The sequence below is a fragment of the Equus przewalskii genome, chromosome 1 (genome assembly GCF_037783145.1).
Source record: "Equus przewalskii isolate Varuska chromosome 1, EquPr2, whole genome shotgun sequence".
NCBI classification, from domain to species: Eukaryota; Metazoa; Chordata; class Mammalia; order Perissodactyla; family Equidae; genus Equus; species Equus przewalskii.
The window spans coordinates 125,620,177-125,636,719 of NC_091831.1; the positions used below are offsets into that span (position 1 = coordinate 125,620,177).

The 16,543-nt window shown below is 37.0% G+C and overlaps 1 protein-coding gene across 3 annotated transcripts in view; it reads right to left on the reverse strand.

Annotated features, from left to right (window-relative positions):
- The window catches only part of IQCH (IQ motif containing H), a 177,722-nt gene that overhangs the window by 101,132 nt on the left and 60,047 nt on the right, over window positions 1-16,543 (reverse strand). For all 3 annotated transcript variants that reach the window (XR_011540770.1, XM_070622800.1, XM_070622791.1), the window contains exon 7: window positions 12,524-12,652. Coding sequence is in view for 2 of the 3 variants with exons in the window: in XM_070622800.1 (XP_070478901.1) it covers window positions 12,524-12,652 (129 nt within the window). In the remaining variant the exon portion in view is untranslated. The remainder of the gene's footprint in view (window positions 1-12,523; window positions 12,653-16,543) is intronic.

Here is a 16,543-nt window from a genome sequence, read left to right on the forward strand (position 1 = left end):
GTTAAACTCCCAAAGTGAAACAAAATAGCAGCTGAGAAGTTTTCAAGTGGGCCTAATATTAAAAGGATTTTAGTAAAATTTTAATGAAATTTGGTAGGATAAAGATCTAAAAGGTTTGTAATTTCACATGGATTATCCACAGTTAATGGTATCTCTGAAAATTTTTTTTTTAAGTTTTTCTTAGTTACCTGCAGAAATTCTATCTCTAAATTATAACTTCACGCAGCCTCGAATTTTACGGGACACAGGCATTTGAAGAACGCGTCTGTGTCTGAAGGCACCACCTATTTTGTGACTCAATTTTCCTTCTGTAAAAATCTGTATGATACATTTTGCCAGTGTTAACGTCAGCTGAGAACCGTTGTCTTTCTGGGGAAACTTGTAGGCTTCTGCGGAAGTTACCGACACGTGCCTCTCAAGCAGCCATCACCCTCTCTTCCTGGCTAATTTTAGAAGCTCAGTTTCTTCAGGGTAACAACGTGCCCACGTCCTAGTGTCACAAGATTTAGCAAAAAATCTTAAAAAGAACACACAGTTAAATTTTAATTTTAGATGAACAACAAATATCATTTTAGTATAAATATGCCCTGAATATTAACTATATTTAATACTCGAGGAAGAACAGACTTTCATGAATGGATTAGTCCAAGCATAACGTGTCATACTAAGTATATAGTATGTGTGTCCCAAATCCTAACCCTAACGCTAATCTTATCCCTGGACATTCACTTTCCCAGCCTTTCTTATAGTTAACAGTGGCCATATGACCAATGAGATGTAAGGTGACGTCCATCCAGGGGCTTCTGGGAAGAGACTGGCACCACTATTTCCCCTTCTTCCTGCCTGGACTGTGTAAGTTAAGGCCCAACTCTACGGGAGCAGTCTTAGAGCCATGAGGTGGCAAGCATGAGGATGAAATCAAACATGCTAAGGAAGGCAAAGCAGAAAGAGAGCCACACAGCCCTGTTCATCAGCACCACCAGCCCTAGACTCCCTGCTTCCTGAGTTCTTATGTGTGAGACAAATGAACTCCTCAGTGTTTAAGCCACTGGTAGTTAGGGTTTCTGATGTTTGTAGTCACATGCATTTCTGGCTGGTACCCATTCCTCCCTCCTTGTTCTCTCCATTCCATTCTTTGTCTTATTGCATGTGCTGGGGCCTCAAGGACAATGTTCAACAGTTGGCCAGTGGTGGCAGTAGTGGTCATCCTTGAACTGTCTCTGCTTTATTTATTTATTTTTTTTTTGAGGAAGATTAGCCCTGAGCTAACATCTGCCGCCAATCCTCCTCTTTTTGCCGAGGAAGACTGGCCCCTGAGCTAACATCTGTGCCCATCTTCCTCCATTTTATATGTGGGACGCCTGCCACAGCATGGCTTGATAAGCAGTGCGCAGGTCTACGCCTGGATCCGAACCAGCGAACCCCTGGCCACGGAAGCAGAGTGCATGAACTTAACCCCTACACCAGTGGGCAGGCCCTGAACTGTCTCTGCTTTTAATGGAGAAATAGGATGCTTCTAAAGTTTCCCTACTAAGAGTATTGCTTACTCTGGGGTTTTGGTTGAAAACAATAATCAGCTTCACAAAATTCTCTTCTACTTCTACTCTGTCAGGAGACTTTTTCCCTGTCATCAATGTTGAACTATATTGAATGATGATAATGATGCTGCTGCTGATCTATTTATTTATTTATTTATTTTTGTAAGGAAGATTGGCCCTGAGCTAACATCTGTTGTCAATCTTCCTCTTTTTCTGCTTGAGGAAGATTGTCCCTGAGCTAACGCCTGTGCCAATCTTCCTCTATTTTGTATGTGGGATGCTGTCACAGCATGGCTTGACAAGCTGTGCTGGGTCCACACCCGGGATCTGGACCTTCGAACCCCAGGCTGCTGAAGCAGAGCATGCAAAGTTAACCACTACACCACTGGGCCAGCCCCACGAATGATTATTTTTTATGTTGGCGTATATTGTAACGATGTTGCCCCTTCATTCCTGATATGGGTAATTTGTGCCTTCTCTCTTTTTATCTCGGTTAGTCTGGCTAGAATATTACCAATTTTGCTGATATTTTCCAAGAAATAGAATTCAGTTTCACTAAGTTTCTCTATTTTTTTCTACTTTTCAATTGCTTTGACTTTTACTTTTTTTCCTATCATTTCTTTCCTTCTGCTTGATTTTGGTAAAATTTGCCTTTCTTTTTCTAGTTTCTTAAGGGGGGAGCTTAGCTCTTCCTACTTTTCTAACATAGGCATACTTTGTTTTATTGCACTTTGCTTTATTGTGCTTTGCAGATACTGCGTTTTTTACAAATTGAAAGTTTATGGCAACCCTGTGTCAAATAAGTCTGTTGGCACTGTTTTTCCAATAGCATTTGTATACTTTGTGTCTCCATGTCACATTTTGGTAATTCTCACAATATTTCAAACTTTTTCATTATTATTATATTTGTTATGGTGATCTATGACTACTGATCTTTGATGTTACTATTGTGGTTGTTTTGGGGCACCATGAACCGTGCCCATGGCAAACTTAATTGATGAATGCTGTGTGTGTCCTGACTGCTCCATCAACCAGCCACTTCCTCGTCTCTCTCCCCCTCCTCGGGCCTCCCTATTCCCTGAGACACAACAATATTGAAATTAGGCCAATTAATAACCCTATAATGGCCTCTAAGTGTTCAAATGAAAGGAAGAGTCGCACATCTCTCACTTTAAATCACAAGCTAGAAATGATTAAGCCTGGTGAGGAAGGCATGTCAAAAGCTGAGATAGGCCAAAAGCTAGGCCTCTCGTGTCAAACAATTAGCCAAGTTGTGAATGCAAAGGAAAAGTTCTTGAAGAAAATTAAAAGTGCTACTCCAGTGAACACATGAGTGACAGGAAAGCAAAACAGCTTTATTGCTGATATGGAGAAAGTTTTAGTGGTCTGGATAGAAGAGCAAACCAGCCACAACATTCCCATAAACCAAAGCCTAGTCCAGAGCAAGGCCCTAACTCTGTTCAACTCTATGAAGCCTGAGAGAGGTGAGGAAGCTGCAGAAGAAAAGTCTGAAGCTAGCAGAGGTTGGTTCATGAGGTTTAAGGAAAGAAGCCATCTCCATAACATAAAAGTGCAGGGTGAAGCAGCAAGTGCTGATGCAGAAGCTGCAGCAAGTTCTCCAGAAGATCTAGCTAAGATCATTAATGAAGGGGCTACACTGAACAACAGATTTTCAGTGTAGATATAACAGCCTTATAGTGGAAGAAGATGTCATCTAGGACTTTCATAGCTAGAGAAGAGAAGTCAATGCCTGGCTTCAAAGTTTCAAAGGACAGGCTGACTCTCTTGTTGGAGGCTAATGCAGCTGGTGACTTTAAGTTGAAGCCAGTCCTGATTTACCATTCCCAAAATCCTAGGGCCCTTAAGAATTATTCTAAATCTCCTCTGCCTGTGCTCTATAAATGGAACAACAAAGCCTGGATGACAACACATCTGTTTACAGCATGGTTTGCTGAATATTTTAAGCCCACTGTTGAGACCTACTGCTCAAAAAGAAAAAAATTCTTTTCAAAATACTACTGCCCATTGACAAGGCACCTGGTCACCCAGGAGCTCTGATGGAGACGCACAATGAGATTAATGTTAATGTTGTTTTCATGCCCGCTAACACAACATCCATTGTGCAGCCCATGGATCAAGGTGTAATTTCAAGTCTTATTATTTAGGAACCACATTTCCTAAGGCTCTAGCTGCCATAGATAGGGATTCCTCTGATGGACCTGGGCAAAGTAAATTGAAAACCTTCTGGAAAGGATTCACCATTCTAGATTCCATTAAGAACATTTGTGATTCATAGGAAGAGGTCAAAATATCAACATTAACAGGAGTTTGGAAGAAGCTGATTAGTTGATTCCAACCCTCATGCATGACTTTGAGGAGCTCAAGGCTTCAGTGGAGGAAATAACTGCAAACGTGGTGGAAATAGCAAGAGAACCAGAATTAGAAGTAGAGCCTGAAGATGGGACTGAACCGCTGCGATCTCATGATAAAACTTGAATGGATGAAGAGCTGCTTCCTATGGATGAGGAAATAGTGTTCTCTTGAGATGGCATCTACTCCTGGTGAAGATGCTCTGAAGATTGTTGAAATATAGTATAAACTTGGCTGATAAAGCAGAAAGGTTTGAGAGGATTGACTCCAATTTTGAAAGATGTTCTATGTGGATAAAATGCTATCAAATAGCATTGCATGCTACAGAAAAATCATTTGTGAAAGGAAGAGTCAATCGATGTGGCACCCCAGCCTTCAGCAACCACCACCCTAATCAGTCAGCAGCCATCAACATCAAGGCAAGCCCCTCCACCAGAAAAAAAACAGAGATATGATTCACTGAAGGCTCAGATGATGGTTAGCATTTTTTAGCAATAAAGTGTTTTTAAATTAAGATATGTACATTTTTAAGACATAATCTATTGCATACTTAATAATAATAAATTTTCCTGTAGATTCTACTTTAGCTGCATCCTACAAATATTTATACCTTGTGTTGTTATTTTCATTCGATTCAAAATATTTTTAAATATCCATATGACTTCCTCTTTGACCTATGGGTTACTTAGACGTGTGTTCTTTAATTTGCACATATTTGGGAGATTTCCCAGATATTTTTCTCTAATTGGTTTCTAGTTTAATTCTGTTATGGCCAGAGAGTATATTTTGTATAATTCCAATTCTTTTAAGTTTGTTAAGATTTGTTTTAAGGTCCAGGATATGGTCTATTGTGGTGAATGTTCCAAGTGCATTTGAAATGAATTAGTGTTCTGCTGTTGTGCTTTTATGTTCTATAAATGTGTTAAAATTGGTTGACAGTGTTGTTCAAGTCTTCTATATTGTTACCGATTTTTTTTGTTTGTTTTCTAGTTCTATCAATTATTGAGAGAAGAGTGTTGGAATATCCAATTAAAGTTGTTGATTTGACTATTTTTTAAATTTCATTAATTTTTGCTTCATGTATTTCCAATCTCTGTTATGAGGTACACAATTTAGGATTGTTATATATTCTTCCTGAATTGGCTCTTTTATCACTGACATTTCTCTTTATCCTTGCTAATGTATCTTGTTTGTCTGATATTAATACAGTCAATCCAGCTTTGATTATTTTTTGCATGGTATATGATTGCCCATTGTTCTTTTTATTAATCTTTAATTTACATTTAATTGATGCCTTTTCTCATCATTTATTTTGGACTTCTTGTAAAAAACAAATTTTTAAATTTAGAATAATTTTAGACTCACAGAAAACTTGCTATATATCCTCATTCAATTTCCCCTAATGTTAACATATTTCCTTACTATGCATTTGTTAAAACTAAGAAACCAGCATTGGTATATTACTATTAACCAAATTCCAGTCTTCATCCAGATTTCATTAGTTTTTACACTGTCCTTTTACTGTTCCAGGATCTGACCAGGATACCACGTTGTATTTAATCATCATGTCTCCTTAGTCTCCTCCGGTTTGTGACAGTTTCTCAGTCTTTCTTTATTTTTCATGACCTTAATAGTTTTGAGGAATACTGGTCAGGTATTTTGTAGAATATCCTCAATTTGGGTTTGTCTATGTTTTTCTCATAGTTACACTGAGTTGAGGGTTTTTAGGGAGAATAACGCAGAGGTGAAGTTCCCTCCTCATCACATCATATCAGGGGACATCACTGGTGACATTAACCTTGGTCATTGGGTTAAGGTAGGGTATGCTAGGTTTCTCCACTGTAAATTTTCTATTTTTCCTTTTCCATATGCTTATTTGGATATGAGCAAGTAAGTCAAGGGAGGGAGAATTAAGCTCCACCTCTGGAGGGAGAAGTAACTACTTATATTATTTGGAATACTTCTGTAAGGAAAATTTGTTTCTTCTCTTTCTCCTTCTATTTTAACCTCTCTACATCTCTATATTTAAAATGAGTTTCTCATAGACCACATATAGTTGAGTCTTGCTTATTTATCCAATCTGACAATCTGTGTCTTTTAATTGGTGAATTTAGACCATTCACATTTAATGTACATACAGTCCTCACTTTGTACTGTTCCAATATGCACAAAATTATTACCATAGTTTAGTTAAATAATGTCAGTCCTCCAACAATATGGTTCAAATTTCAGTTACTATAACATGTTAACTATGAGGAATGACATAAAGCACAAACTTTGCTGCTGAATCTTTGTTCCACAAATCCCTATGTAAATGACAGATTCATATCAAGATCAGTGATCAATCAAGTCACCTCTTTCAAAGCCTATCAGTGATTAGTCATTGTGGATCTATTTTTGAACTCACAGACAGACTGGAAAGAACGTGGTGATATTGCCTTTTTGTCTCTCAGTGATAAACCCACATGATATATTTTATAAAAATGGATAATTAAAAGACAGAATTGGCTAACAAAGTTGAAAGTGCAGCAGAAGAACCAAAGCTGACAGTGCTGAAAGTGAAATGGAAATGGATTGTAAACAGAATTATAGAAGGAATCACCGACCACGGGAATGTTGACACTGCCACCATTCACAGGACTCTAGCAATGCAACCAGAGGAGCTGAGTTAAAGTTACCTTACTGACAAAAACGAGGAAAGTGGTTGTGATGAAAGGATGAACATGTTCCAGAGGATGTGATGCCAGAAAAAAAAATTCACATTAAAGGAACTCAGAGATATTTCATAATATTGAAAGAGCAAAGGATAAAACGTTGGAAGCTGGGCATATAGTAGGTTTACAAATATACCTATTGATTGTTATTTTATTTGGCTCTCAGTGTAATTACTGGAATACATTAAACTTTAATACTTAAAGTGAGGGGTTTGCAGGGACCGGCCTGGTGATGCAGTGGCTAAGTGCGCATGTTCTGCTTTGGCGGTCCGGTGTTCGCCGGTCCAGATCCTGGGTGCGGACATGGCACCGCTTGGCAAGCCATGCTGCTGCAGGCATCCCACATATAGAGTGGAGGAAGATGGACACGGATGTTAGCTCAGGGCTGGTCTTCCTCAGCAAAAAGAGGAGGACTGGCAGCAGATGATAGCTCAGGGCTAATCTTCCTTAAAAAAAAAAATAAAAGTGAGAGGTTTGCAAACTATGGTATATAGATGAAATCTGGCCTGCAGGCTGTTTTTGTATGGTCCTCAAGCTAAGAATGGTTTTTACAACTTTTTTGAGAGTTGCAAAAAAAAGCAAAGAAGAATATGTTACAGAGACTGTATGCGGCATGCAATGCTTATAATATTTCCTATCTGGCCCTTTACAGAAAAAATTTGCTCACCCCTGCTTAATATCAATGTGCACTTAATTCTGACTTTTTGGTGAGAAAATATATTTCCTTCTATAGAGGAGTAAATTATAAATATGTTTGATATGAACAAAAAACTGATGGAACTAAAAAATAAAGAGAAATAGTTGAGTTACAATTATAGTTTTGGAATTTAACATATCTCTCAGCAAATGATAGAATAAATGGGCAAGAAAATTAATAGAGACATAAATTTGAATAACATGATTAAGCTGACTTAATTGAATATATTCAGAATATCTCACCCAACAAATGCAGAATACATGTTCACCTAAGTTGATCATATGCTAGGGCCAAAAAGCAACTCAGATTTCAAATAACTGAAAGCAGCATATAGGGTATGTTCTCTAAACAATGGAATTAGGCTTGAAATCAATAACAAAAAAGGTAACTACAAAGTACTCAACTTTATATACTTCTAAATAGTCTATAGTCAAAGAAGAAATCACAATGGAAATTAGAAAATGTTTTAAATTAAATGATCATGAAAATATGACATAAACTTAGGGGATTTGGCAAAAGTAGTGCTTTGTATGAAATTTTTAACCTTCAATTTATATATCAGAAACAAATAACTGTTGAAAATTAATGAGCTAAGCATGTGTACCAATAAGTTTTTTAAAAATGGGAAAATTAAACCCCAAAGAAATAAAAAGGAAGAAATAATAAAGATAAGAGCAGATGCCAATAAAATACAAAATATGCAGTAGAAAGAATCAATAAGGACATAATTTGGTTCTTTGACAATACTAATAAAATTGGTAAACTCCTAGATAGACTGACCAAGAAAAAAGAGAGAGGTGGAAGTAATCAACATCAAGAATGAAAAAGTACATCACCAAAGATCCTACAGACATTACAAAAATAATTAGAGGATATTGTAAACAACTTTATTCCAATAAATTTTAGTGTTTACATGAAATGGGCAAATTCCATGGACAAAGTCAATCTAATAAATTGACATAGACAAAAGAGATAATCAAAATAGTCCTGTCAAAGAAATTAAACTCACAATTATAAACCTACTCCCAAAGAAAACTACAGATTCAAATGGCTTCACTGGTAAACTCTTCTAAACATTTAAGAAAGAAATAATAATTTTATCCAAACTCTTCCAGAGATTATGAGAAGAGATAGCACTCACTCACTGAGGCAAGACTAACCTTGATATTAAAACCTAAGGAAAGCATTAAAGGAAAAAAAAATTTAGGCTAGCCTCACACATGAACAAATATGGTTAACAAAATAATAGCAAATAAAATCCAGCATATATAACCAAGACAATATATTCCAACTAATTGGAGTTATTCCTCAAATGCAGAGGGAATAAATAGGAGTGTCAGAGGAACCAGCTAAAGCAGATTTAAATAAGCACCAGAGTCTCATAACATAATATGCAAAATGTCAAAGTTCCTATTGAAAATCACTTACCATAGCAAGAACTGAGGAGATCTCAAAATGAATGAAAAAAGACAATGAATAGATACCAACATTAAGATGATAGAGATCTTAGAATTATCTGACAAATATTTCAAAGCAGACATCATAAAAATGCTTCCACAAGCAATTAGAAAAACACGTGAAACAAATGAAAAAATATAAAATCTCACCAAAGAAATAGAAAGCCTCCTCAAGAAAATAAAACATTTAAAGAGGAACCAAATTAAAATTTTAGAATTGAAAAATACAATTATCTAAATATAAATTTCAGGGGATGGCTCAAGAACAGAATAAAGGGGAGAGAGGAACCAGTGAACTAGAAGATAGAAAAATAGAAATTACCCAATCTGAAGAACAGGGAGAAAATAGATTGGGAAAAAAGTGAACAGAGCCTTAAGGACTGTGGGACTAGAGCCAGCACTTGTATCATTGTAGTCCCAGAAAGAGAGGGGATAGAAGACAAAGCTGAAAAAAGTACTCAAAGAAAGAATGTCTGAAAACTTCCCAAATTTGGCAAAAGACAAACCTGCAGATTCAAGAAACTGAGCCAAACTCAAACAGGAAAAAAACCAAAGCAATCCACACCAAGACATAGTTAAACTTCTGAAAACTAAAGACAGAGAAAAACATCTTGGAAGCAGCAAGAGAAAAACAATACCTTACCTACAAGGGAGAAACAATTCAAATGACAGTGGATGTCTCATCAGAAACCATGGAGGCCAAAAGGAAGTGGCTCAACTTTTTTTTAAGTACTAAAAGAAAAGAAAACTGTCAACCCAGAATCCTCTACCTAGTGAAAATATCCTTTAGGGATAAAGAGGAAATCAAGGCATTCTAAGATGAGGAAAAACGAAGATAATTTGTCACTAGTATACCAATCCTAAAAGAATGGCTAAAGAAAATTCTCTAAATAGGAAGGAAATGATGAAAGAAGGAATCTTGGAACAACAGGAAGGAAGAAACAACACGGTAAGCAAAAATATGGATAAAAACAATAGACTTTCCTTTTCCTCTTGAGTTTTCTAAATTATATTTCATGGTTGAAACAAAAATTATAACACCATCTGATGTGGTTCTAAATGTATATAGAGGAAGTAAACATGCAACTATCATAAGACCCAGCAATTACACTCCTGGTCATTTATCATAAAAAAACAAAAACGTATGTTCATACAAAAATCTGTACACAAAGGTTTATAGCAGCTTTATTCATAGTAGCCAAAAACTGGAAACAACTCACCTGTCCTTTGACAGGTGAATGGTGTGACAACTGTGGTACATTCATACCATGAAATACTAGTCATCAATAAAAAGCAATAAGTTACTGATATAAGCAACAACCTGGATGAATCTTCAGAGAATTATGCTGAGTGAAAAAAGCCAATCACAAAAGGTTACACACTATATGACTCCATTTATCTAACATACTTGAAATGATAAAATTATAGAAATGAAGAGCAGATTATTGGTTGCCAGGGAACAAGGGGGTGTGGGGTGGGAGGGAAGTGGGTGTGGCTATAAAATGACAACAGGAGGAACCCTTGTGGTGAAGGAAATGTTCTGTATCTTGGCTGTAGCAGTACCCCAGTTGTGATATTGTACTATGGTTTTACAATATGTTATTACTGGAAAAAACTGAGCTAAGAGTGTAAAGGATCTCTCCATGCTATTTCTTACAACTGCATGTGAATCTACAATTATCTCAAAATCAAGTTTAACTTAAAAAGACTCCAGCAGGAGAATGAAATGCCAAGCCATAGAGTAGGAAAAATTATTTGCAATATATGCAACTGATAAAAGATTAGTATCCAGAATACACACATAATTCCTATAAATAACTAAGAAAAATAAAGACAACTCATTTTTTAAAAAACAGCTCAGGGTCTTAAATCACTTTACAAAAGAAGATACTCAAATGACCAATACAGATATCAAAAAAAACCGCTCAACTTTATTGGTCACCAGGGAAATAGAAATTAAACCCACAAAGAGATACCACAATAGACTCTTCAGGATGGCTAAAATTGAAAAAAAAAAAAAACAAAGCCTGAAATATCATGTTGACAAAGATATATATTATCTGAAATTCTCCTGTACTGCTAGTAGGAAAATAAATCAGTATAACCACCTTGGAAAACTGTTTGGCAATATCTACTAAATCTGAGCATATGTATATCCTATGACTCAGCAATTCTACTTTTTGATATGTATCCAACAGAAATGCATACATATGTGCTTTAAAAGACATTTACAAGAATGTTCATAGTTCTTAATAACTCTATAGTATAAACTGTTGAAATTCCCATTAACAGTAGAATGGATACAAAATTGATGTACATTTATACATATTCTTTCATACATTCATACATATTTATATTTGATGCCTGTCTTTACCTCATGCCTACCCATCAGCCAGTCCTCATGGCTCCACCTCCAAAATATAACCTGAATTTGTTCACTTCTCTTCATATCCACTGATACTATCCTCCCCAAATCCATCATTTCTGCATCCTAGCTAGCCAGAGAGGGGAAAGGAAAGGGGAAATGGTCCTTTCCTCTTAAGGGCACAGTCCAGACATTTCTCTTTCCACTTCCGCTTATATCCTCATTGTCCAGAACCTGTTTGCGTGGCACATCTGGCTGAAAGGAAGCCTGGGAAATGTTGTCTTTAGCCAAGATGACACGTGCCCACCCATGACTCTATTACTGTGGAGGTGGGAAAGAACGAATACTGAGGACAACTCATAGTCTCTGTTCTAGTCTACATCAGGTCACCACTCTCTACCTCTCCAGCCTCATCTCCTCCCTTTCTCTCTCTTGCTCTTGGACCTCCAATCACACTAGACTTCTTGTTCATTCCCCCCTTAGTCCTCAGGGCTTTGTGCCTGTGCCGTCCTATATCTGAAATGCTCTTTCATAGATCTTTACATGACTGGCCCCTTTTCATCATCTGGATCTCATCTCAAGCCTCATACCTCTTCTGACAGACACTCCCTGACCCTTCCCTCACAAGCAAAGTAACCAATTCCTTATCACTCTCTAACCCATGTTGTTTTATTTTATTTCTAGCACTTCGCACTAGCTTAAATTCTCATTTGCTTACCTGCTTATTATCTGTATCTCCCACTAGAATGTAAACACCATGAGAGCAGAAATGTTGTCTGTCTTAGTCTCTGTTGCATCCCCAGCGCCTAAATGCTACCTCGGATAAAGCAAGCATTCAACAAATAGTTGTTGAACAGATGACTTAGTTTAGCCAAAATCCCTCATTTTATAACTGGGAAAGCTGAGGCCCAGAGAAATTAAATGGCTTGCCGGAGGTTCTGCAACTAGTCAGTAGATTTCAGGTTGGCGCTTTTGTCAAACACCCTATTCCATCCTGTTTCTTCTTTGGTCTTCTTCTATCATCTCACCTCTCAGTAGTCATTCCTCTGAACTCCTGTGTCACTAGACTTTAACATACATTTGGTTTTTATTCTATGCTACTTGTATTATTATTTATCTTTCTTATGTCTGTCTTGTTTTCCCAACCAAGCTGTAAGCTCCTTGAAAACACTAACCTTCTAACACAAAGAGCACACAGGCCCTCAATAAGTATTTTACAAAGAGACTAAACTTACTTTACACAGTAAAATGAAACTCAGAATCATTACAACTTGCATCTTGTCCTATTATTGGAAATCAAAGTTGGATGCTAGAAGACTAGATTTTGGTGGGAGGCAACTTGGGTGTATCCCCAAATAAGCATACAGGCAAGACTGTCTCACCGGCAGCTGGAATCCTATGTGCTTCACCAAAATTATGCAGAGGAGCCGCTCTTGGTAAAACGGGTGGATTCTGAAAGGTAATCCTTGCTGTTGGTGGAATCAATCCTCGCTCTATCATACTTAAAACCCCTAAAAAGGAAGGTTAGAAGAACATGAATTTAACTCCAAGCATTTCCACAAAGTCCGAGCTCTATAGATTTCACAAGTGTGACTTATTCTATCCATTATCATATTTGTGAGAGGACATCTAATGTCGTGATCCTTTGCATGAAAGAAGAGCTATAGTACCTGTACATTTAAGCCTCATATTCTAACCCAAGAAAAAATGGCATTTCTAATAGTGGTATTATGAAATAAACTTGTACTATGATAATTGTATTTTAAGGTAGAAATATAATTTCAAGGTAAACTAAAACTTCTTCATGCTTACAACATTTTCAATTATTGATAATATTGTTATTCTTTAAAAAATTTGGAGAAATCAGATCACAGTTGTAATAACTAAGGAAATGTTTTGTTCTGAAAGAAAGAAAACCTGTGTGTTTAAAATTATGCCTCTGTTGTAATGCCATCTTTTATAAAAGAAAGAGTTATTTTTCGATATTGCTCCTATCACCAGAAGATATGAATGCCCAAGTAGGTTACTTTAGTGTAACTGGGCAAAATGGTTGGTATTAATGCAACTGATTTACAATGCCCAGAACTCATACCGTGTCAGCATAGCTGGTGCCAAAGCTTTTTAAGGACAAGAGGCATTGTAAAAAAAAAATAAACAAATGAATAAATTAATGAGTAAATGAATAATTGAACAAAGCCTGCTGTCAGGGGCAAAATTTTCATTAAGGTGGATCTATTGTATTGAAGCCAGAAGCCCAGAAACTTGAGGAGTGCTTGACAGAAACTCGCGATAGGGCTGCAGCTTCTTGCTGCTCTCACGTCATAGAAAGAGAAGTAAAGAATTCTGGGTCTCAAGGAAATCCTAGATACAAACCGCATGCCAACCTGGACTAAGCCAAAGAAGTTGGCATACATTCTAAGAGGGACAAATATTGTTTCCCTCGGCTTTACGGCCTCTATGACTATATTATGTTGTTATTAAGGATGTGGAAGTCTAGTGTTCTAGGAATTCAGAAGAATGATCACTGAGGGATCGGAGAGCTGAAGAAGACTTCACTGGTAAAACAATGATTCCAAAGAGAAATCTTCAGTTTACTCACTGCGGAATCATTTGGGGGGAGAATTTCTTATTAAAAATGGAGATTCCTGGGCCCCATCCCAGACCTGTCCAAATTTCTGAGGCCGGGCCTGGGAATCTGCATTTTTGAAGCCTCCAGGAAATAGTTATGCTCCTTGAAGTTTGAGAACCACTGGAGCTGGGGCCCAGTAATCTACACTTTAAATGAGCATCCAAGTCAATCTTGTGTACTCTTAAAACTTAAGAACTACCAATCCAGAGTGAACTCGTCAAGCCCTTTTTGAAATTAGCACTTCATTTAAAAATTTTTATAATACCAAATTTAACTACTTTAAAATATTAAGACTAATTCTTTGTCCTCACAAATGTTTTCCACCTAGAGATATCAAATCCCATTTCCAAGAGCTATGCCTGCTTTGCAGATATGAAAACAATGCTCCCTCTAACTCAGTATACTTTAATTACCAGAGTTAGTTTCACTCTCTGAGAATCTCAAAGAATATAAGCCTGATTTTAACCCTTGCTTTAGCACTGGTTGAAGCAATTCATTTAATTTTAGACAAACACACATGTTCACATTTACCATTGGAGGGAAAAATCTAAGACTTCAGAATAAGCCAAAGAGATTACTGGATATCTTTTCATTGAAGTGCTGGAACCTCTGGAGATTATCTGATCCTATAATTACCTTTGGTTTTGATTAGTTTATTTTACAGTTCTGTAGAGATTAAAGTTAATTTATGGAAAACTGAAAGCAATGCAAATAATTTTTGTTTATACACATGCAAATAAATTCTGTCACATGGAGGGGCAATTCTTCCAACCCCTGCCAAAAGCCAGTTTTGCATCCATTTGCAAATCTATTTCAGTATTCTCGATTTATAAATGTCTCTGTTGTTTGGATTCTCCTTTGAATCAACTGTAACATCTTACTGGTTCCCTTACTTAATGAGTTAAACAAAATCTTTGACATGTATTCATTTTATATTTATATGATATTTATGATTTTACTTTAAGGAATATATATCCTTTAAGAATTTTAGAGATTCCACCAAGGCGAGCCAAAGATTCATCTGAAATTGCTGGAAAAGGTGCACCTCACAGGGAACCAAGCACAGATACGTATTTTCTTGGCTCCCACGGCTAAGTTCAAAGAGGCGATAGAACTTTGTTGACACTGTTTTTCTAATTTTAGTATTACTCCCTATTAATTTTGTGTCTTGTTTTTACTTTTGGTTCATTTATGGTTGAGAAATTATTTCTTGTTGGTAGCTACGATGAGTGGGGATTTGGTGATCTCTGTAAATGGATTAATGTCTTATAGAGAGCTATTTCCTGTTGAGTGAGAGACAATAAAGAATATAGTTACAAACAACATAATCATCTATGAAGGAGAAGGACAGATAGTGAGGAAGTGACTTTTACAGGCGAGGTAAAGGCGCTTGTGAAGGCCTGATAGGAAAATGCGACGGGCGGATGAGGAGAGACGGCCCGCGGCTGGAGCGCAGACAGCAGAGTGGCATGAGAACGGGGTGAGGGCCAGGTCAGCCATGCCTTCTCTACGGAGTTTAGGGTTTATTTTAAGATCAGAGAGCAACTTCCCCGAGGTCACACAGAGCCTGAGTTGAAAATGTGGTCTGCGTACTGTGAGACACACATTCATAACCATTAAAAAAAAACAAAGAAAGTAAGCTGTCTTTTTTGAATTTAGCAAGATAATTCAAGAAAAAGCTGGGAAGTTTGCCATACATTTTTCAAAATGATTCTCTCTTTTGCATGTTGTTAATCTTTCAACTCATGTAGGACTCGTGTAGACCTGGAATGAGGCTTAAATGACATTTAAGAGCATCAGGAACATGTGAAAAACCTAGACACTGCATCTGCATTTCTGCAGCTTGTGCTTTCCTGACGCTCATATTACCTTGTACAGCACCAGACATACGGCAAGTACTTAATAAATATATTTTGATTAATTACAAATATTATGGTAGGCCATGTGTTCTCTGGTAGATAATTGAGGGATGAAAATGTAATTTTTTTCTGGACCAAGTTGCCATAGTTCTAGATTTATCTTTGCTTTGCAGCAATTTTTTTTTATTGTGTTTACTGCTAAAGCAAGGGTGGATCAATTGATTCATTCATTCCCCCTAATCTGATCCAGGAAGAATACAAGATGAGACTAAAACAAGAAATAGAAACTCTGCCGGAGTTTTTTGGTGTTCCCAGGGAGTAGATATTGTGCAAACTAACTAAAAGCCTATGTCACAAAGATTTCTGAACAAGAATGGTTCCTAACTAGGCAAGTAATAGTTACAGTTGCGGGAAGCTTAACAAATTCAGACTTAGGCCGATGCTGAGTTCTCTTGAGTTTTGCTGCACCTCCACCCCCAGTTGAACAGTCAGAAGATAAAGGAGCTCCAAGATGGAGCCCTTTAAATCTCCAGGTGCCAGAAGCACCCTTGGGAACCACAGGTCCAAAAGACTCCAGACAGCAGATAGAAAGTGAGATAGGAATAATTAAAGACCATCTCACTTGGTTATATTTGAGATATGAAAGGGGACCCGCTTAGGCATTCTTTAACACTTCAGCCAATTAAATTAAGTAGCAGGGAGAGGTAAAGAGGGTTACACTGAGGACACTCAGTCCTTAGTCATCCATTCACTTACTCTTTCATTTGCTTATTCATTCAACCAATAGTTAGTATCTACCAAATATTAGATATGGCTCTAGGCACTGGGGATACGGAGATAAAAGTGATATGATCTTTTGCTTAAAAACTAGAAATCCACTGGTTTCACAAAGACTGGAATTTAGACCAAGACTT